We start from the raw sequence: 24,709 nt of genomic DNA, 5'->3' as shown, positions 1-24,709 counted from the left end.
TTGTAGGTGTATGTTAGGAATTTACATTTTGTTTTTATTGTTGTTGGTTTTATTAAAGGGCCTGGTTTATGGCCCGATATGAATGTCATATGTAATAAAAGTGGGCTTGGTTTATAGCCTGTTCCCACCCCTAAAAATGTATCCCCTACTTGTCATTGTTATTTATTGTAAATGCATTAGATTTAGTGGGAGATCAAGATTTGAAGATGGTGGGCCCAGCAGACAATAAAGACTGAAGAAATGTAAATTGGAAGCACATGTAATAGGATTGCATTGCATACTGCATATTACCTAGGATTGGACTAAGACCCGTGATTGGCAACCACGGGTCAATTAGAAATGGAATCGATCATCCTATATAATATTTGATATTATGATTGTATGCATGTTTAGACATAAATTGCGTGAATCCGGCAAGCATGCAATAAAATGAATATGATGAGACAAATATTTTTATAATTAAAAATTCCTCATTTTAAATATGATTTAAAATTTATATCAAGATAAATAAAGGAAATTTAAATTTGTTTAAATGTTCCCACCTTCCATCAACGGTCAATGTATGTGATGCTACCCGCGGATACGGTCCGGCTCATATTATTGGGGGGGCCCGTCCGTCGGAAAGCTGTACATTGGATCGACAAATGTTGTAAGTTGGGTGGAACTCCCATGGGATCGGCTCATATTATTGGGGGATCCACATGGCGACCGTCCATCACAACTTAATATTGATGGGTCATCTTGACATGTCACTTTAAACGGCGTCATATTATTGGGCCCTTATTGGACATGAGGTAAACACATGGGGGTTGCTTTGGAAGCAATTGGGCTCTACCTTTTGAGAATTATGGTTGGCTGATATTATTCGGGACCATAAGTTTGTCAATTGGACTCCATGTTCTCACTAAGGAAAAAGTTTCCCGTTTTCACTAGAGGGTGGTGAAATCGTTAAAATAGTGGGAGTGAGATTCATAAAATAAAATTCGCCAATTTTATGTCTTAGTAAATTATTTAAACAATCATCGATAATTGTCTGTTTTATCTCAGTAATCCACATATTTCTGTTCTCCAACAAAACAAACTTATTGACGCAAACAATACAGAATGATTCCATAAGTTAAGATTGTCCTAAGTTCGGAAAAAGATTTTCTAAGTGTTAGAAAAGGCTTCTCCGAAAACAGCCCCGGCTGATGTAACTGCCGAAAGGTTGGCCGAATTAGAGAAATGGTTGGACCATGATCTCAAGGCCAAATGTTACATGCAAAATTGGACAAGTCTAAACAAGTTTGCCATCACTGCAAGAAACCCGGTAATTGGAAACGTAACTGCAAGGAATACCCCAAGCAGTTGCGAACTGCAAAGGGTATGTTTTACATTGAAATAAATGTTTTTCTTAATACTACTTCTTGGGTATTGGATACCAGATGTAGATCTCATATTTGCAATGAGTTGCAAATGATAACAAGAAGTAATAGGATAAGGATGGGTGAGACCCAGTCAAGGCTCGGGAATGGTTCCAGAGTTAAATCCATAGCTATGGGAAATATTTATTTTTTGCAGAACGGTTTTAAGTTACTTTTGATAGATGTTTTATTTGTTCCAGATTTAATTAAAACATTATTTCTGTTTCTATGCTAGATAGAGATGGTTATTCTTGCAATTTTGAATGAGATTTGCAATATTTACAAGAATGAATGTTTAATTGGAAATGGACAATTTGAAAACGATCTATACAACTTAAAACTAAAAGACGTTCCAATGAATTATGTTGATAAACCGGCTACAACAAACAAAAGGAAAAACGATAGTCAAAACCCGGCAAACCTATGGCACGCTAGGCTAGGTCATATTTTCTCAAGAAGGATGAACAAGCTAGTGGAGAGGGCATGTTTGATATGTCTGATATTAACTCTCTACCTACTTGTGAATCTTGTCTAAAAGGAAAAATGACTAAATCTCCTTTTTAAGGGGAAACCTGAGCGTAGACAAAATCTGTTGGATTTGATCCATATAGATGTTTGTGGTCCATTTAGAGTAGAGACTCAACATGGCCACACCTACTTCATTACCTTTACTGATGATTATTCAAGGTATGGGTATTTATATTTAATGAAATATAAGTCTGAAGCATTTGAAAAGTTCAAAGAATTCAAGGCTGAAGTAGAAAACAAGCTAGGTAAAAGTATTAAAGCACTTCGATCGGATCGAGGTGGAGAATACTTGAGTACCGAGTTTTTGGACTATCTGAAAGAGAATGGGATTCTCTCTCAGTGGACTCCTCCTATGACACCACAGCTTAATGGTGTATCGGAGCGTCGTAATCGAACTTTGTTGGACATGGTTCGATCTATGATGAGCTTCACTGAGCTTCCACCTTCGTTTTGGGGCTATGCGCTTGAAACGGCAGTATTGTTGTTGAACAACGTCCACACTAAAGCAGTGGACAAAACACCATACGAGTTATGGAATGGCAAAGCTCCTAAGTATTCGTACTTGAGGATTTGGGGATGTCCTGCTTATGTGAAGCGGACAGTGGGAGATAAGTTGGATAGTCGATCCAGCTTATGTTATTTTGTAGGGTATCCGAAGAATTCAATCGGATATTATTTCTATTATCCTGCTGAAACAAAGGTGTTTGTTTCTAGGAATGCCACCTTCTTGGAGAAGGAATTCTTATTGGATAAGAAAGGCGAGATGATGGAACTCGAAGAAGTTCGAGAAAAACCCGAAATACAAAATAACGATCCTACACCTCAGGAACCATTGCTGGACACGCCTGCACCTAGAAGATCCGAAAGGACTTCTAGACCTCCAGTTCGATATGGTCTTCTTTTTGAAGGGTATCAAGATGAACCCGACATTGGATGTGATCCAAGAAACTTCAAGGAAGCAATTTCTGATGCGGATTCGAATTTATGGCTTAAAGCTATGCAGTCAGAATTGGATTCGATGCATACAAACCAAGTTTGGTCTTTAGTAGATCCTCCCGATGGAATTGTTCCGATAGGGTGTAAATGGATCTACAAAAGAAAGCTTGGGCCTGATGGTAAGGTATTGACCTACAAGGCGCGATTGGTGGCTAAAGGTTATACTCAAAGGCAAGGAGTTGACTATGACGAAACCTTTTCACCAGTTGCAATGTTCAAGTCCATAAGAATCCTAATTGCCATAGCTGCATGGTATGACTATGAGATATGGCAAATGGATGTGAAGACTGCTTTTCTTAATGGAGACATTAAGGAGGAAATCTATATGAAGCAGCCTGAGGGGTACACATCCATGGGAAGCGAGCATAAGGTATGCAAGCTTCAGAGATCAATTTATGGTCTAAAACAAGCATCAAGAAGTTGGAACCAGAAATTTGATGAAACAATAAAAGATTTTGGTTTCATCAAGAACCCGGAGGAACCTTGCGTGTACAAGAAAGTAGTTAAGGATGCGGTGACATTCTTAGTACTTTATGTTGATGACATCCTACTCATTGGGAATGATGTAGGGATGTTGCAGTCAACAAAGATATGGTTATCAGGTAGATTCTCGATGAAGGATTTGGGTGAGGCATCCTACATTCTTGGGATACAGATCTATAGAGATAGGTCTAAGAGAATGATAGGACTCACTCAATCAACCTACATCGATACCATATTGAAACGGTTTTCAATGGATGGGTCCAAGAGAGGACATCTACCCATGTGTCATGGAGTTTCTCTATCCAAGTCTATGTGTCCCAAGACTGATGAAGAGATAGAGAATATGACACATGTACCATATGCGTCAGCTATAGGTAGTATCATGTATGGGATGATATCTACCAGACCGGATGTAGCATTTGCTCTGAGTGTCACGAGCAGATATCAGGCTAATCCTGGTCAAATGCATTGGAAAGCCATGAAGGACATTCTTAAGTACTTACGAAGGACTAAGAATATGTTCATGGTCTATGGAGGACGAGAACTCAAATTGGAAGGCTATACCGACTCTAGCTTCCAAAGTGACGTGGATGACTCGAAGTCAACCTCTGGATTTGTGTTCATGCTCAATGGCGGTGCTGTCTCTTGGAAGAGTTCCAAGCAGGACACCACAGCGGATTCCACCACTGAGGCTGAATACATTGCAGCATCAGCTGCTGCTAAAGAGGCCGTTTGGATGAGGAATTTCGTCCAAGAGTTGGGCGTCATTCCTGAATTTGTTGGTCCAGTCCCGGTGTACTGCGACAACACGGGTGCCGTTGCTCAAGCAAAGGAACCAAGGTCTCATCAAAGATCCAAACACGTACTGAGGAAATACCACATAATCCGGGAGATTGTGGAAAGAGGAGACATCATTGTCGAACGAGTGGCCTCTGCAGACAATATCGCTGATCCGCTTACTAAGCCTTTGCCAGGACCATTGTTTGACAAACATCGCGAAGCAATGGGTCTACGTAGTATGACTAGTTGGCTATAGGGCAAGTGGGAGATTGTAAGAGTGGGTGCCCAGTAAGCCAACTGTGTGGCTATGGGCTTTGATGACTCTTTGTATAAACAATCTTTTGTTTAATATTATTTACACTTTTATTAATGGCAATGACTTTATATTACTTCATATTGTTATATTGTGATATACTATTGTTGTTTTAATAAAGACCTTGAATATACCATAGTGTATGTAAGATGTGGTAGAACATGGAGATGTCTATCATGAAATACATCTTATAGTCACTGTATATTCTAAACTGTTCCTAGTCGATTGAGCCGTCCGATAATAAGGATAAGGATCGCTCGAGTTTGAGACTAGCATTTGCGATGCGGAGTACCACGTTTCATTGGTAGGGAACATGGAGATGTTCGAAGCATGCAAATGGATATTCATAGGATGAATAATCGAACTACCCTATCCGGACTTTCCAAGTGGTTATCACTTATCGAGTGGATAAAGTCCGCGGTTTTGGTTGTACACCATTAGTCCTTACGACTTGAAACATCATGGAGACTCTATATGCTAGTGCTATGCTTTGACTCGTTTACCGACTCTATGGGGGTCATCAGGTATCGAGATTGGGTACAGTTACGACACATATAGGAGTCGATGCATTGTTGTCAAGGATTCACCACATACTTGCGAGTGTGGATATCCTATGCGATCTGAGGAGATATTAGTGTGACGAATCTCTGGCCAGAGTACTTGATGTGATTTAAGAAATGGTTTCTTAGTAGCACATGCGATGTCACTTTGATCTTCAAGATGTATTACATAGTTATCGAATCTTGAGCGACTCTCGATATACCAATGGTTGTTGATTCGATCGGGATATATGGATGAAGGGACCGTACTGTACGCTAACCAAAATCTACTGGTTCTTGTAGGCACTATCAGTGATACCTAGGGAATCATGGGGCGATGTTGCTAGGCGCTTTACCATGATTCGTTGGGCAAGTCGGAAAGTGTTGTTCCGAGTCACAAGGAGTTGTGAGCCCACGGCTAGCTGTATCTGAACCATTGAGGGTCACACAGTGTAATGGAGTTTTAATCCCCGTTGAGATAGTTAAATTTAAAGAGTTAAATTTAATGAACTAAGGAGTTGGACTTCTTAAATAAGAGTAAGGGAGTAGGATTTCCTAAAATGACATAGGGATGGACATTTTTGGAAACCACTGAATTCGGATTCAGGAAAATTTATTTTGACTTTAAAATGTGCAGAAATGGTTTCTGTGCACATTGGTGAAATCAGTTCATCAATCGGAGTCACGATGAATTTTATATTAATTTCTGAACGAGCGGGCTTTGCTTGTCGGGCCCCAGCTTATGACTAATGGGCCTAAGGTGTTAGTGGCCTGCATTATAAATAAGTTATTTCAGTACAGAAATTACACACAACAGGTCATAATTTTTGAGACAGAGAAAATTTTCGAACCCTAGCTCTCTCTCTGTTCGGCCGACCCCTCCCCCTCTGCCCGAGATTTTCCGGTCTGTGATTTTGAATTGCAGTCTGGAATAGCGAATCAGATTCGTTTATTCTCTTCGCAGAAAACTTCTGATAGATTTTCTAGTGCAATCTATCAGAGGGATTAAACCTCTGTTCGTGGACCTGATTGAAGGAGTTCATCGGTTCCAGGGAGAGACAACAAGAGCAGATAAAATCTGTTGGTGTCCAGTAATCTCGTTGCGAGATTGAAGGTAAAATTTAATTAATTGTTATTTGAATTTTACACACACAATAATTTAATCGTTGAATGGTTGATACCCACACCATGGAATTGTTCCATGATAAAAATTTTAAACTTCCGCTGCACCGGGTATCAATCGTGATTGATCAGAGAGCCGCGTTTTCCAACACTTAAGTCATGTTGCCGCCCACCACAACCATCTGATGAATCTCAGGGTTAAGACCCTGAATAAAAAGATCGTACTTAACCTCAGAACTATCTGCGATGAGAGGACAATAGGAAAGAAGCTCAAAGAACTTCTGTTGGTATTCATCGATGGACATCAACCCCTGCCGCAAACCCAGCAAATCACTAGCCTTCGCCTGTCTCAAGGCTGGAGGAAAGTAAAACCTCTCGAAAGCAGTCCGAAAATTGGCCCATGTAGCGGCTCCTCTAGCTGGTATAAACGGTCCGAAAGTAGTTCTCCATCAATTCCTGGCATTGCCCTCCAGAAGAAAACCCAAAGTCTCCATCTTTTGTTTCTCGGTGCACTGGAACAATCTGAAACAATTCTCCATTCGTTCTAACCAGCCCTCAGCAATTCCAGGTGCCTCACCTCCTACTAATGGTCTAGGACTCATCTGAAGGAAATGGTTCATACTGAATCTCCTCCGCTCCTCGCGGTGTCTGTGACGGTCACGCCTATGGTCATCACGATCGCCCCAACGACCGCCTCCACTGTCGTGGCTCTCATCGTAGTCTGTCATCTGTCAAATAATAACAGATAAGGTATTAATACGCTTTAGTAATTCCCAGTTGCAATGCGCTCTGATACCAATAAATGTAGCGACCCTACCCGAATCCACTACCTAATCAGAGTAATTTAGTGCATGCAGTAAATACTTAAAGCGAAAAGAGCAGATAATTTAAAATACAACAAATCTTATCGGTAGAATACAACCGATGACAGTAAAAATGTATAATACTCTTATACAACCATATCAAAAGTTTTATGGTATCAAGCCCTACCACTAGACTTTCACTGCTACTGACATCGACCTCAACCCTGCTGCGAATCGCCTGTGTCGTCCAGCCTCAAACTTGCCCCGCCACAAGGTATCCCAAGAACACCAAACACAGGGGCGTGAGCGACTATACTCAATATGAAAGAAATGATATATAAACAAATATGCAACATACAAATGAATTTAAAATATAGGTAAAACAGTCTTCTCAGGGGCGCCATGAATACACCGTACCGTGCTAAAAGAGCGACTCCGTGGAATACTCGTATATTCCCCTATCGACTATAGCGTCTACTCCACTCTCATGGTCTCTCCTAGTGATAGAAAAACCGAGGGCTGAGCCTCCCCAAACACGAATCCATAAGGAGTAACTCATCACCGATAGAAACTGTCTCGACTCACATCATACATAAAGATCTTATACTGGGGACTACAGAGCACAATAGGCTCCTGTATGTCACAGGCACAAGTGATGGTGCAAAAGTTTTTCAGATGCAGTCCAGTGTAAAAATATGCATGTGCTAAAGCCGTCAAACATGGTAAAACACATAGCACATACTCATGCAACATATAAGTATATATATCATGTCGGCTATCTCGGTCAGTACTTACGTACCTCTAACACTGCAGGCCAAATTCTAGCACACCGATCTAGATCTCACGCCTACAAGTCCATACTAATGCGGCTACAATGAAAACACACATGCATCACTAATTAAGCTCTAAAAGCCTTAACTAAGCTATTCCATACTCCTAAATATTTTTAGGAATTCAAAGCTATATATGCATCCGTCGTCAGCCCGCTATTGACGGTTGCCTCAAAACTTAGTCATAGCTCCCTTGCTAGCCCCGTAGCTCCTAGCCACTTGCGGCTCATCAATAGGACGCCTAGAAAGTCATAAAACTAGATAGAATAAGAAGAGAGGAGAAAGGGACTTGGTGCACTCAAGAATGAGCTTGGCACCCCCTTATATAGATGGATATCGGAGCATGTGATCCCTCCGTCCAAACTCTCCTAGCCATACACGTGTCTAGCTTTCAAAGAACGTCTGCCGACACTACTTCGGAGCCTCCGATATCACATTTGGAGTGTCTGAAGTCCCATCAGTGACGTCACCAATGACTTAATATTTCGAACAGCTGGATGCTAGAGTTCGGAGCCTCCGATCCGATTCGGACCGTCCAAACTCCTTCGGAGCTTCCGATCCTCTGATCACAGCTTCCGAAGCCTCCCTAGTTTTGACCCTCTGATCCCTGACTTCGGACCGTCCGAACTCAGGAAAAATCCTAAACCATAATTTAACCCAATTTAGATTAATCCCTTAAGAACCTTATATTGGGTACGGGTCACTACATCTACACCCTTGTCATATTGTTGAACACTGCGAGATGTCGTGATGACGGAGACTGACACTACGATGATCCTCGGCGAGTGTGTGGATGTACCCAATGGAGTTGATCCCAGATGATATTGTACACTCATTGGCACCTAGACTGAGCAAAACTTGAGATCTGACCAGTACCCGTCATTTGCTTGCATCATATTAAGTTTGTATAATCGTGCTTACGTTCTGAGCGTAGTTCACTCACATCTTTGTTATTGTGTTTTCTTGGACATCCCAATCAATGAGACATGACTCGAGTTGGGCGAGGCTAGTGGTTCGAGGCAGGGTTTGAGAGCGGATCAGTGGTTGTCGTGTTGTGTTTTCTGGTTGCAAGATATGTTTCAGTGGGTGTTATTATTGATTTACGATTTGGTTGTATAACACCATTTATATTTTGGGTTTTTAGTCACCGATTGTATATTGTCGTTTGGAGTTGTAAACTCGTTTCTTTTCGCTGTTGGATTATAGTTTTAGGATTTTTTTTAATTGCATGCTTAATAAGTTAATTAGTAAGTGATCCAGGTCGGGCCCTTACATAAACTGCATTGGTAGAAGTGGTGGTTTGATTCTCCTATGGAAAGATCCTCTTGACATCTACTTCATTCATATTTTTCGGGTCACATTGACGTCCTGGTCAAGAATATTAGAAAACAGTGGAGATTTACCGGATTCTATGGCAACCCGAACATGAGTAACAGATACCTATCTTGAGATCTCTTACATCTCAATGAATATTAATAGTGTGATGCAAGAATTTAATGGTGTGTCGTGGCTTGTGAGATGGGATTCCAATGACAATGAAATTTTCTATGATAGTGATAATTTAGGAGGGAATCCACGGTCGTTAAATCAGACTCATGCATTCCATGATGTAGTGACCTGCTCCCGGATTACCTACTTAACAATAATAGCATGGAAATAAATCTTAAATTATGAATACGAATTAAAAAGACAAGAATTAACCCTTATAACAAATCAACCGACAAAATACAACCGACCCTAAAACCCATTAAGCTTCAGTTTTGTTGTCTAGCATGTCATTTTGCTTAGCTTTGAATTTCTCAAATGAAAAAAAAAAACTTTGGTACTCGTTGACCATTTATTGTAATGATTTGATCAATTCATCTCATGTAAATTCACTTGAACTGAAATCAAATACCTGTTCATTGGTAGATTCCAGTTCTGCATCATTTGCCATCAAACACTTCACCTCTCATCATCACTTGAATTTTCTATCTTCAGCAATCAACACATCACGTCTTTTCTTGTAATGCTTCTTTTTTCCCTCTTCTTTGGATTTCCTTCTTTGGTCATGGGATTTCTTTCCTTTCTTAGTAGAATTTTTATCATACTTCTTGGGCTTTGTACAATTAGCAGTGAAGTGTCTATCTTTATACAGTTGAAACAAGCATTTGAATCATCTGTTGAGTCCTTCTAATAGGATCTTCGATAAGATCTTCCTTGATTATTTTTTTCTCAAATACTTCCCAAACTTTTCTACGAATAATGGCATTGCATCATTAATCAAATGCTCTACAGATTTCTAGGGTGTTCTCGAAGGTTACAATTTAACTGTTGAAAAATTTTTGTCACTTGGGTGGTTGATTGATCACCCTCCTTGGTCTGAAGTTTAAATTTGTAGGCCTTCAAATCTGCAAACAAATTATAGAAACTCATCCTGAATCGCCTACTAACAAGATTTAAGCATGTAATTAACTTAACATATAAACCAAAATCAGAGTAAACTACGGAAAATTAAACCAACTACTAACCCGACAAAATACAACCGGAATAACCCAAGGTAATTAATTATACAACACAATTGAATCAAATAAATACAAAAAAAAAACTTAATCTAGAATCCACTGACCCCTTCTACCAAGCCCTGGTCACCGACCAACCACTGGTCTTGCTCCTAGTCCACCTGCAAACCTGCCACATCAAATGGGGTGTCCATGATAACAAGTTAGGGCTAACACTCAGTGCAAAAGTGTGAGTATACATGTCTATATGATGCATGCAACATCAAATTTAAATGCTCTCGTACACTAGGATCAAGAGCTGGAATATCATGCTCAGAATCAAAGGCTCTTCCAGTATTCATACGCTGCTCCGAAGATCCAGTGGGTCCCACACATACTGAACTTGATCTTGGACTATCACCATCCTAAGTAAACCACACACGCTTCCCTGTTGATCCAGTTGGTGTCTCACGGTATCCGATCGTATAAGAAAAACACTAGGGCTGAGCGACCCTAGGGACCACAGGCTATCTCGAAACTATAACAAACTCAACATGGTATGCAAATATCGCATACAAATCATTAACAAAAATAGATAATAATGCAACACATAGACATGCATAATCGGTTGGCTATCTTAGTCTTTATTTATGTACTTCAACTACTGGTTTAGCTGTACAACTGTCTACAATCCAAGTCAACAAGTCAAGATAATATCATATCACTATAGCTTATCTAAAAGTCTTAACTAGGCTAATAGCTACTCTCAATAGTTACTAAGAGTATATTTATAACTCCGTCTGTCGTCAGTCTGCTGACGTCGAAGGCTCTAACCCAAGCACAGCTCTGATATAAGCCCCGTAATACCTTTCTATCGCTTGACCCTCGAGAAGACGACTAAAACACTAAGATATATACATTGTATCAGGTCAACACCTTAAACACATACTAAATTGTGAGAAATCTCGACATATATATAGATCTGCATTCAGACGGTCTGATCTGGGCCGAACGAACTGATTCGAGCATGCAATCCACTTGTAATCAGCATTTTGACAACTCACTCTGTAGACGAGTTTGGAACTCAGTTTATACATGCCCCTTATGAGGAGCATATGGAAGCGGGGTATAAAATTTTGAGATATTCGAAGAGTTCTCCAAGCAAGGGATGATTGTTCAGAAAAGGTGATTAACGAGGTATGTAAGAGTTCACTGATGCAGACTTGGCAAGGTCTACATTAGGCAGAAGATCAACAACAAGCTATTGTGCCTTTGTATGGGGGAATCTTGTTACTTGGTTAAAAAAAAAATAGAAAGTTGTCGCATGTAGTAGTACAACGGCTATGTTTGTTACTATGATGAATGGAGTTTGTGAAATATTGTGGATAAAAAGAGTGCTCGAAGAGCTGAAGTTGTAGTCCAATGCTCCAATGACGTCATACTATGATAATAAGTCCGCCGTAAGCACCGGAAATAACTCAGTCCAACATGGTAGGAGTAGGACCCAAGCACGTTAAGGTTGACGGACACTTCATCATGGATAAATTGGATGATTGAATAATATGCATGTCTTCTATCACCACAGAACAACAAATTGCTGATAGACTAATTGCAAATAATAGAAAGATTTGATTAGATCTTTTTGTTTATGTTATGATTTAGATATATCAGCTACCAGATTACAGGCTAATAATAGGGGAACATTCTACCCTATTACATACTTATGATTTAGATATATCTGTAATGTGTTGCAAGTCTTAAATTTTTTCTCATTCATGGCTACTTTACACATTCTTTCATATTATAACAGAGATGTGTTATTATGTTGTGCATTTTAAGAATCTGTAGTTATTTCGTGGTTAATTGTTTTGTCGATCATCGTTAGGTAAAATACTTCTGGATATCTTGGATTTTCAAAATTAACGGATGAAATTACTGAAGTTAATTATAATTTAACTTCCATGTGGAATCCAAGAAATCTACTGAGGCGATGCAATTTCTATGGATGTTGAAACCACAAACAAACACAAAAAAAATATGCATTTCAATATCCCAACTTTGAATTTATATCAATATTCTTACACGAGGGGCCACTAGTCAACAATAAATAGTGTACATCTCAATGAATACAATATTGAACCATTTCTTGACCTTCAGTCTCCGCCAGTTTCCTTTGAACTCAAAAATAACCCGTTTTGGTAAGATTTTACGTCTAACACCAGGCGACGCGGAGTCGCTTAACAACAGCAGAAGCTACACAAGAAATGGGATGAAGGTGGGGGATCGAATACAACCAAAGAATAAATAGTGATCAGTCATGACACGAGTCCACTAGATGTATAGTTTGGGAAAAGTTGTATTAAATCATCAAGAGTTTCGGGTAAAAATTTCCGCCCGAATAAATAACATGGCTGCAGGGTACCATTCCGCAAGCAGGGGGTCAATTTCGTTTCACTCTACAGGTCAGAAGATGAACTTTTATCAGAATGCTGTGATAATCAGAAGTCTAACTAAGTGTACAGTAAAAGATCCTCACCGGTTCTTCGCTTGTAATATGGGCACTTTCCACAATAGACTGTAAATAGTACATGGAAGGAAGTTTCAGATTTTCGATTACTCAATAATGAGAAACTCCGGAACATACTAACGAAGGTCATGAATGTATGTATGATGTTAAAACTCAATAGTCGTACCGTAAGATTTATCATCAGCTCTAAGGTTATATCTTGTGCCTGGTAAGATCTCGGATGCCACTTCCTTTCAGACCAATCAACATATGTTACTGACCAATTGGCGATTCCAGCCGGGTCTAGCATCTGAAAAGCCGTGGAAAGGATACACGAAAACAAAGATATCAAAAATCAGGAAGAAAAGAGAGGAAAACATCTTAGAAACTTGAGAACAGAAGGTGTTACAAGGCTCACGTAGAAAAAAGTGGGCAAATAGTGTTCATCAGAGTAGCAGTTGCGTCCCTCCATGTCTGGCTGTTCAACGAAAAGGAAACAGATTGCTGTAGAAATGAAGTCATTGCACAACACCCGCGAAATAATAGAGTTGCAATTGGCAATTGAAATTTGGACAACCAAATAGAGATAAAACGCTCATCATCTGATCCTTCATCTAACATTCAATCTTCTTGAACAGGTTCTTAGGAACAGTAAGAAAAATTCAATAACCTCAAAAAACAAAGGAGCCATGTGATTTACTTACATCTGCTACCGTTTATAGAACAAAGATTCCTAGCAGTAACACTTGTTTACTTGGGAGGTATCATGATAAACAAAGGCAAAAGAAAAACTACAGAAGAAACATTAAAACATGCCTCTTCAGTTGCATAGGCGTGCATTCTTTGGCAGCCAAGAAAGACTACCAACTCAGCAAAGATGGCAAACACAATCTAAACCCAGGAATTTTATTTGCGTAGTTCAAATACTCTCTATACTGGATGACCGTCATAAATTGATAAGAAGTTCATTTTGATCACAACTTCGCTAGTTGCTCTCCTTATTTTGTCATCTAAAAGTTTAACCATAAGCTTGAAGATTTTACTTCGGGCCAACCCACTCTCTTTTCAAGCTGGATTCTATATTTTCCAGGAGCTCAAGAAATCGGTCAAACCAGGGACCTGAATCCATAATATCATTTTACACACCATCTCTTTTTCCAGATGATAATCCGCATTTAGAGCTGAATAATCTACTTTTCAAGAAGGATAATTAGGTTTCAGCGTTTTGCTAAAATAAAGAGCAAGTCATCACAAAACTTGGCACATTTCCCATTCAAGTGGGAATAACTGATAAACCCGTGTGTTTGAACCTTAGAAGAGTTTGAGTCCATCACCAACTTGTCCACACCCTTGAAATAAGAAAGTATGAAATAATAATAATAACAACAACAACAACAAAGTCGTACATTGCCAATGAAAAAATAAAACTATGATCACCTTGCAATAATTCCTGAATTTTGTATAGTAGAGACTATCAGCCATAACTACAATAGCATGCTGTCGCTTCATTGTGAACCACTGCAATATTTAAAACTAAGGCATTATTATAACAGAAATCAAAGATATTGAGCACAATGAGTTCACGCTTGGATAATAAGACCAACTCATAGATACTAAATCGCAGAGACATACTCCCCCACAAAAACCTCGTAGAATTATCATATTTGCACCTTATAAGCAACAGTTCTCTAGCTCCTTGTTTCACCCATGAATTGATACTAAAATTGTATGGAACTCATGAAAATCTGTAATGTGATATATGACCAAACGAACCAAAAGATTATACCCACACCTGTGAACCCTTTCGAAAGTCTTTCTTCTCGACTTCAGGTAACATATATTCAATGTACCTCCCACTTCCATGTACACCAAGATCCTCAAAGCTGCAGAAACACGTCTCCCATATTTATATAAACCAAAGAGTTCTGTAACCTACCACAATGCTAGTTCTTAAAATAAAATCATGTAAATAAATGAATTTTATTTAAAAATAATCAGATAGATCATATATTTGACCCTTCTGTTATGAAATTACTCACAGGGCTAATGACCTACATCACGAAAGATGACTCACCAATCTATGAAGCTAATATTTGCAGACATGAGATAGTTGTACACATAATCAAAATTACGAAGGGGTATGCAGCTGCAGTCCAAGAAAAAAGTTTTTAATCAGTATATGACCGCATAAACAAGTTGCAATAATTTTGTGAAGATAAACTAACAAAGACACAATTCTATAGCAACCTGTCGGAAAGTAACACAAAGTACTGATTATCTGGATCTTTGAGTGCATTTGCTAAAAGCCTTCTTTCAGCCTCAACCATGGAGATTTTCCCCCACTCTACCTGCAACTTTCAACCGTTAATCAAATGGAAAATTTGAAGTCTACTAATAGTAGCATAAGGGCCGAAACCACATCATATTTATGCTTCCTATTACAATTGTAACATTTTGACTTGGTAACTGAGACACTGGTAGTTTTGAATATTCAGAAATTGTACCTTAAGAAATAATAATTGTAATTAGCACGTGAAAAAAAATTGATACAGCTTTTGAAGAAAATGAAATACTGTACTGGTTTCTAACAGAAAATCATATCGGCCACCTCAGAAAAAAAGGGAGCACTAAACAACAATAAGATAAATCGACAAGGAACATGAACTTGGATATTTACTTAGAACTCAACATTTAGGATGATCCCGACAAGATATAAAATGGAAAGGAGTATAAAAGTTCAGCTGTGAAACTATCATATGATCCCTCACAATTGATTCAACTCTAAATTTAGACACAGTTAGGTCAAGTTAAGAGCATAACAGGAACAAGAATCCCACCAAAAACTATAGTTTGATTTACATAGAAAGAATGTGCGGATCTATAAAGATATTCACTCATTTGTTTTACAAGTTTTCAATTCTTACAGCAGAATCGCATGTAGCCTTGCAGCTTAGAATGCAGACACCAAGAACCACAGAATGGGATACCAACCTTGTCACTACGAATTTCCCGATTGATAAAATAACGGCTAAGGTGCACAGGTTTATCCTTCGATGCATGCACGTACACGGAGAACATACTTTCATGTCCCTGCCAATAAAGAGAAATTTGAAAAACTGTATACTAGCAAATAGTCATGTTATTCAACCATGCAAACAAGACCGTTTAACATTGATAAAATAAATAGGAGAATGGTCTTCCTATATTAATGGCATTCTCCCATTATTTGAATATGCAGCATGATTTCACATAGAATACCATAGATGAAACTAACAATTGAATATAATTTTTGTTAAGAATAAGCAGCAGCAATTTTGATTTTATCAAACGTGTCAAACCAGATAACACTAAACAGAAGCGCCAAATGAGCAAATTTGATGCATCTAATCCTTTGAAGAGACATCATCTTTGCACAAAGCTTAACTAGGGTCATGATTTCAAAAAACCTGTGAGAGTTCGAAACTGATATTTCAGCATCACAGTAAAACAAGTACCTGAAAAAATTTATCCCATAGCATCTCAAAAGGTAAAGCTCCAGGAGTCAGGAACATGAAGGCTATTTTGGCATTCACAGAAATAGTGAGAGGAATATTAAGAATATCTCTAATTACAACACGAGACGCGATTTCATCATCGGTGAGTTCTCTGGAGGGTTCTCTGACAAGTACAGGTGGGAGCCATTTTTGAAATGCCTTGCAGCCATTAGACGTGAATAAATAACAAGGTGCAGAATTTTGAGGTGGATAAATATAGGCACAAACTAAGAACAGGCTGACTAGAGAAACCAATACAAGAATCCATGTTGGCTTCTTCAACTGACCACGCTGGCGAGGTGCAGCTAATAATCGCACTTCTTTCATGCCTAGACGCCATGCCTTAGCTGACTTCATCTGATGAATCCCAGGACACCAAAAATACCAAAATGCAGCCAGTAATTCTAATCTCTCATCCTAAAGCGTACAAGAAATATTGGAATTTGGATCAAACGGAAACTTGAACCTGCAATGCAGAAAGATATGCTTTAGTTTATTGTTATAAACAAATCTTATTAATAATAAATAAATAAATTAATAATAAATGGACAATGGACAATGGACAATGGACAATGGAAGGATAAGACATCCTTTCGATCAAAGTTCCGAAACTATAGATTGACAGCCTACCAAACAAACAATACACATCCATGATTCAAATGAACAAGATCGCATAGATATTTGACCACCAAAAATGGGTTCTTTTGACTGGCGAACAAGAAAAAATCCAGCTCCAACCGTCTTCCTTTCCGGGACAAACCAAATAAATGGATTTCATAGAAAGTTGAAGTATTTATAGATCATAGTTTAACATAAAACAATCCGTCAACAAAAAGTATTGAATCTAAATAGACACTAGATCAAAATTTTAAAATATGTCTAAGATTCATTCAGCAAAAGAGTGGAAGGGATGGGAAAATCTAACGGCCCTCTATACGGATCCCCCTAAAGTCTGAAGCTCAAAAAAAGCTCTCTCTGGAGAATTAAATCAAATAGTCTATAGTACCCAGAAACAATGCCGGATCCAATTTCCTCAGCCGCCTCAAATAACAAGACTCTCCAAGATTCAATGCCAAAGTAAGTCAAACAATCCGAGGAAAACAATGCAATCCAAAAGTCAAACCAAACCAAATTCTGAATCAAACCCACAAATCCAAAAACTCTCGAAATCAATACTCCAGTCCATGCATCTAAACACACATACAACACAGAATCGAGCAAAACATCCCACCCCATCTTTAGCTTCTGCTAACTCTCACAACCGAAGAACACCACACACACACACACACACATAAACAAATGGACATAGCATCCCCGCAATCAGCATTGAAACTCACTCTTTCAAATTCCCACCAAGAACCAGACCAAAATCACTCACCAGAAAGCAAACCCGAAACAGTCAAACACCCAAAAACCACTTCGATTCACAGAGCCCACCTCCAAGAATGCACTCCCACGATGAAATCAATGAGCAACACCTGGATACGAGCAGGAGAAGGAGACCGGAGACTTACAGGCTTGAGGCAAGATTATCTGTATCTTTGTAATATATACATACGGCCGTGTAGAAATAATTATTATAGTAAGTTGTGTGTGAGATCTAGGACAAAAGAACCAATCAGGAGGCGAGTGCGAATAGTAAACGGGGTGCCAACAAATTTATAATCACACATAAATATCGTATATATAATGTATACAACTCGAGAGAAGCGCGGGATACAGACGGGTTCACCCCCTACTTTACTGTTCAGATCGAAACTTTTAGATTGGATTTACTGCTGCGAAAATCCGGAGATGGAGAATTCGAAGCTCAGCGGTGTGTGTGTGTTTTTGTGTGTTGGAAGCATATTATTATTATTATTTAATATAAATGCTCAAAATTCAAAGACTTAATTGTATTGGAAGAACGAATGAAGTTTGAACGGGAAACGTTATTATAAATCGGCTGGCTGCTTCCATATGACAAATTTGAGCCGGCTTGCTATTTATATATTTTTTAGGTGTCATTTTCTTTTGTATGGTGGTATTATTATTTTTCTTCCCTTAACAATTAAAATTAATTGTATTATCTATTTTTTTCCCTCCCACAAATCTAACCTTTTTCTTTTGTCATTTCACATGGCCAAATATAAATATTCACTTTTATTTTTATTATTATTTTTCAAATATATATATATATATCATATCGAAAATTTATCATGATTGAGGAAAAACACGATATAAATAATAGAACATAGCATCATGATCCGACCGATGGGTTCGTGATAAATGATTATGTAAATATTCAATGCTCCTGTAGCTAAGATATGTGCAAAAAAAATTTCAAATTCATAAATAAATACGGGAGATTTGTTAAAATGGTTGATTTGAAGTTTAATATTTCTCTTCACTTTTATGTTTTGGTAACGAAATATTACACTAGATTGTCAGTATTTAGCATTGAAGAACCTCGTTAGTTACTGTTGAATTGTCTTATTCACATTAATTTAGACTTAAATAATAACTATTATGATAGTATGTTTTTAAAGTAAGTGAACAATGAACAATCATCTAAGTGAAGTTTACCATACTTTATATTAATATTTTGAACTTAAGAGATATTCTCTAATATGGTATGTTGCTTTGAGTGTTCTGGAAAATTGTAAATAATACGTTCAGTCATTTTAATGCTCACAATTTTTGCAAGGTTTTCAACAATTTGGTGTTCAATATTTGTAGATTTTAACCTCGATCGACAGTAATGTTTAATTTTTAACGTCATCTGACAAGTACTACATCCGTCCCAATTATATAGTCCACGTTTTCTTTTTTGTTTGCCCCAAATATATAGTCATATATCATATTTAGTAATATTTTTTACACTCATTTACTAATATATCTATATTAACTACACTTTAAAAATTGTGCAATCATTTTTTAATACATTAAATAAGGATAAAATAGAAAGTTTGTATAAAATTTGTTTTCTCAATGATTTTTCTTAATTTATGTGAAAAAAATAGGACTATATAATCGGGACGGAGGGAGTATTTGATTATGATAACCATGGTTGGTTTGATTTGTGTTGAATATATTTTCATTTTTCCAAGATAGAAGATGTTTTTTTTCAAAAAGTCATAAAAAAATTACATTAAATGCTTAAAAAAAAGTCATAAAATACAATAAATGGTGTATAAATACATTAAGATCATTCCCCGAAGTAAAACTTAATACGTATATTAGATGATGTATGATGTGAGACGATTTCATGAATCTATATTTGTCATGATAAGATTTGTCCGATCCATATCTGCGTTGAAAAATAATATTTTAACATAAAAAATAATATTTTTTTATGAGTTGGGTCATGTTAGAGTTCTATTTCACGAAATTGAATTGTGACGAAATTAACAAAATTATCATAAACATAATTGTAGGATCGTTTCACTGGTTAACTTTGTGATATGTATCTCTTATTCGACTCGGCCTATGAAAAGAAATACTACTTTTATGTCCAAAGTCTTACTTTACTTTATACATGGATTGACTCAACTTGTCTCACACGCGCGCACGCACACACACACATATCCGTAAGGCCGTGTCACAACCACAAGAGACCTATCCCAATATTATTTAGGATGTGTTTACAATTGCTAAAAAAATTGATAGTCCACGTTTAGTAGTTTTTTTTTTAAATGCAGTTTTTTACTGCTTCTAACTCAATTTATTCAAATTTCAAAACTAATCTCATGTTGATAATGATTTTCCAAATGTGATCATTATAGTATTTTTAATGAATGTAAATTATTTTGGACATTCTTACCCACGATTTTTTTTAAAAATCCCTAGTACATTTATTCAAATAAATATAAAAGAGATAGATGTGATTCCTAATTAGAGTATGTTAAAAATTAGTACGAGAACTATTTATTTATGAAACACTCTATTTGAAAATATTTTTTATTTTTCACTTTTAATTTCAATCACTACCACATTCTGATTTTCTTACCTTTTCATAATCTATAAACTTATCTCACAAACTTCAATGAAACGGTCTCACGGGTCAATTTTGTGAAACAAATCTCTTATTCGATTCAACCTATAAAAAATTATATTACTTTTTATTTCAAAAATATTGATTTTTATCGTGATATCAGTTACGGTTGGGTCAATCCGTTTTACTTTGATTAGTGAGACCGTCTCACATAAAAACTACTTTAAATTTAATATCTTCTAAAAAATATTTTTTTTTGCAAATACTTCCTTAATGTATTATTCCTGAATCAAACGAATTTCAACTTTTGTCGATAAATATTTTTATTTGATCGTGCATGTGAAGGAAGAATACACAATAGTTAGGTTTTTCCCTATGCTTGGCTGCAGGAGACTCATTCTAAACTATATAAAACTCATCTAGAAGATATGTACATAATATTCAAACAAAAAGATCACTACTAATTAGTTAGTTAAAAAAAATGAGAATTGTCAAAATAAATATAAGTGGGGCATTTATTTTCAAAAAAAATAATTCTAGAAATTAATGTGAGTATATTAAAGTTAATGATATTTTATAAATCATATATAAAATATTTAATAAATTTAAGATTCATAATAATATATACAATTTTCTTGTTTTAAAGATTTTCAATATTCGATTAAAAAAAATCAATATAACTCGTGGAGGCACGCGCTGGTGAGCGGGGACATTTTGAGGTCAAGTTGTATCGCAAGTTGGTAGGTGGGTGCGGTCCATTTTGGTTTTGGCAATCATGTTGTAATTATCGTTATTAAATAATATTAAAGGATGGATAGTTTGTTAAACAGAGTAGACTTTCCATCAATATTCCATACCTGGTCAAAAGAGAGACTCGTTAAATAATTGGAAAATTTTAGAGTTACAAAAATTATCGTGTACAACGATATTTATAATATTATTATCGTGGGATTTTGCTATTTTATCGTGAGATTTTGTATTTAATGTATCATGAGATTTTGATAAATTATAATCTTATATTTAATTTTTTGTGTTGTAAAATTTGGTGTATAAATTTCGTTGTACCTATAGCATCACTCAATAGTTCGAGTTCAAGTTCAAGTTTAAGTATTTTGAAATTTTGGATTCAAGTCTCTTTGTAGAGTATGGGTGGACATTCAAGTCAAATAATCTAGGTGTCAGTCTAATAAAAACTTTTCTAGTTTTGTTAGAACTTAAGCCAGTAGATATTCGATCTATAGTAATATTCTATTGGGTTGTATAATCCAGATACTTTATTTAAATCTTTGTTTTTTTAAACAAAAAATAATAATTTATGAATAAGATGATAAATTTTATTGAAATAAATTTTTGTGTTTTTATTTATATTTTAGTCAATGATGTAATATATTAATATTTTTTTTCTATTTTTAGCTTAAGTTTATTTGAGTTATTTTTATAATTTTATTTAAAAATATGATAATACCCCACACAAAAAGCGACCCGAAACAATCGGATATCAGTGTAAAAAACCTAAAAAAAAAACCATATATGTTTCTAACCTACCGTAGAGTACTTGAGTTATTTTTAAATATTATTTCAATTATCTTCATTTTCAAATAGCGTTATAGTAAATACACAATTAGAGATGTAAACGAACAAAATTGTTCGCGAGCTATTCGAAGCTCGTCTCGATAAAAAGCTCGTTCGAGCTCGTTTGTTAAGCTTATCGAACCGAGTCTGAGATTGATTTCGAGTTTGATAATTTTCACGAGCCGAGCTTGAACTTAAGGATATTCGGCTCGTGAGCTCGCGAACATGTTCATTAATAGACTCGAGAACTCGAGCTCGGGCTTGGCTCGTTTAGGAGGCTCGCAAGATCGAGCTCGAGCTCGGTTAGTTTAGGTGGCTCAGAAGCTTGGCTCTTTAGATGGTTCACGACTATGTTCATTTAATTTATATGGCTTGTAAGCCCAAATTTGGTTCGTTTATCTAATTTGAGTTTGATTCTTATATATATTTGTTAATATGATATATGGCTTGTGAGCAAACTCAAGCTTGGCTCATATGCTGAATGGACGAATAAAATATTAATACTAATGCAAATAATATGATTGAAACACAATACTTTGTTAAAAGAAATATGAATTTATAACACATAGACGTAGCCATGCATGTGCACAATTTGCAATTTTGATGCAGTAGCCCGTTCTTGGTCTAGAGATTCTTAAGAGATCATAGATTATGCAGTTCAATCTCCTAGTTGACCTTTTTTCGCACAAGATATTTGTTGGTTGACTCTTGGAGATACAAAAGAAACGAGAGTTCAGTGGCTCACACTAACTAGCAGCAATTAGCTAATGTCCATACCGAATCAGCTTCAAGACAGTAGTAGCTCACTACTAGTCTACTCCAGCAGCAGTAGCATCTCGATCCTGACATTCATGTGAATTAAGCATATATAGACAGTGCTAATTTTCTTCAAGGATAAGTGCTCGAAAATTGAATTTAAAATTTTTAGTTGAGAGATTCAAATTTTATTTAAAAGATATAAAGAGAATCAAAACTTGTATTTTGAATTTATTGTGGTCGCTCACGAAATTCTTGCACACTAAAGTGCACGTGTGATTAAAACTATATATATATATATATATAGAAATTTTCAGTTGCCCAACAAATGATGCCCAACTCATCCCCGACCACTAAAACCTGGTACCGTGTTTTAGTTATGCAAAAAAAAAAACAACTAAAACTCGATACCGGGTTTTAGTGATCGAGAACGAGGTGAGTAAATATTGTTGACAGCTGAAAAGTCCTCTATATATAATTAAAAAAATGCTCGATATAAGAAGTTTGTGATGTGTAATTATTAATCATATGGTGTTTAGTATTTGACTGATTGTTGATTGAACAATCTATGTATATCTTGTCATTCACAATAAACAATACATTATAATATGGTCCGTCATGTTGATCACCGGTCTATATTTTTATAGGATTCAATTATTCAATTATCTAATTTTCACAAAAACTCTAATAAAACTGTCTCATTGGTCGATTTTGTAAAACTAATTTTCGATCCAACGGCCTAACTAATAAAAAGTATTTCTTTTCTTCAAAAATTATACTTTTCACTGCATGTATGAAACGAGTTAATTTATATCATGAATATAAACCGTGAAATATTGTCACAAAAAACTTACTTTACGTTTTTTTTAAGGAGATACCCTTTTATACATTTTTTTCTAGGAAAAATGTGATTTGGGTCTTGTAACTTGTATATTTTAGATTTTAGTGTTGTAACTTATCCAAATTTGGTTTTCATCCAATTATAACTTGGAATTTTTTTCGTTGGTCCTATTTTTGTCAGTAGCTAGCCACTAAACTCATTGAATGTTGCTTAATTGATACCAATGTTAGCATACGTGGCTCATATGATGCACATAAAGGTCATGTTACACAGATTTAAATTCATCTAAGCAAAATAAAAAAAATGAACCAAAATAACTCTCAATATTTCAAAATGGTAGAAAAAAGTTTTTCATTTTGCTAATTAGGTATAATTTAATGTATGTAATTTGGTTTTACTATCGCCACTCGAGTCACATAAGAAAGCATTGAGCCTAATAAACAATATTATTCATTGATTTAGTCATTTTGGACAAAAATGAGGGTCAAAAAAATTTAAGAGTTACAGGATGAAAACTAAAATTTTACAAATTACAGAACTAAAATTCAAAAAATGCCAACTTTACATGACTAAAATCTTAAATTTTCTTCTTTTTTTTTCTAGGAGTCAAATATTCATCTTATTCTATTTTTTTTGTTGAGAGCATCAATATTAAAAATAAAATAATCTATAAGTATTTAGTCAAGTTTTTATTCTAATTTTCTTTAAACAAAAAAAGAAAAAATCATGCAAGTTTTTAAATCTAGTCAAGATGCGCCAACAATCATATTATAAACGCGATTACAAGTTTTTAATTATATTTCGTGAAAATGAAAAAAAAATTATATTTCGTAAAAAAAAAAAAAAAACTGTATCACACACAAAAAAAAATAAAATCTTGGGGTTTTAAAAAACTTTACACATAAGTATTATCATTAAAAATTGAAATAATATTATATCAACCAAAATTCTATCCCATTAACTAAGGACGCACATTTGAAAGATGAAAATAAATTGTCTTTCTTCTTTATTATTATAATTTAATTTTGCTACTCTTTATCAGTACTTCTTTATCAGTACTCCAATCAAAAGTTTTGATCAATTAATCAAACAGAAGATAGATATTTAATGATTAGTTTATTATTTCTATATTGAAATGAATATATTTTGTAATGTGTCGAATATTTCAATATATTTTGTAATGTGTCGAATATAGTTATTATTAATTATTTTCAGAAAATTTCAAGTTATATGTGACATTGGTAAGTTAAA

The 24,709-nt window shown here is 35.9% G+C and overlaps 1 protein-coding gene across 3 annotated transcripts; it reads right to left on the bottom strand.

Annotated features, from left to right (window-relative positions):
* Positions 1–12,299: 12,299 nt before the first annotated feature.
* LOC140886767 (glycosyltransferase BC10-like) lies at positions 12,300–18,180 on the bottom strand. 3 transcript variants are annotated; one of them, XM_073293577.1, is made up of 11 exons: positions 17,695–18,180; positions 16,278–16,782; positions 15,775–15,873; positions 15,031–15,131; positions 14,858–14,929; positions 14,576–14,666; positions 14,221–14,301; positions 13,202–13,261; positions 12,971–13,093; positions 12,814–12,852; positions 12,300–12,733 (listed from the first exon to the last, which is right to left on the bottom strand). In XM_073293577.1, the coding sequence occupies exons 2-11, from the start codon at positions 16,671–16,673 to the stop codon at positions 12,593–12,595; spliced, it is 1,203 nt and encodes a 400-aa protein (XP_073149678.1). In that variant the 5' UTR covers positions 16,674–16,782; positions 17,695–18,180; the 3' UTR covers positions 12,300–12,592. The 3 variants fall into 3 exon arrangements, with proteins under 3 accessions (XP_073149678.1, XP_073149679.1, XP_073149680.1); XM_073293578.1 differs by having other exon boundaries at positions 17,754–18,180; XM_073293579.1 differs by lacking the exon at positions 17,695–18,180 and adding an exon at positions 17,323–17,628.
* Positions 18,181–24,709: the final 6,529 nt, after the last annotated feature.

The sequence above is a fragment of the Henckelia pumila genome, chromosome 3 (genome assembly GCF_033568475.1).
Source record: "Henckelia pumila isolate YLH828 chromosome 3, ASM3356847v2, whole genome shotgun sequence".
NCBI classification, from domain to species: Eukaryota; Viridiplantae; Streptophyta; class Magnoliopsida; order Lamiales; family Gesneriaceae; genus Henckelia; species Henckelia pumila.
Note: the sequence above shows the minus strand (reverse complement) of the source record. Positions and strands in the feature narration are given on the sequence as shown.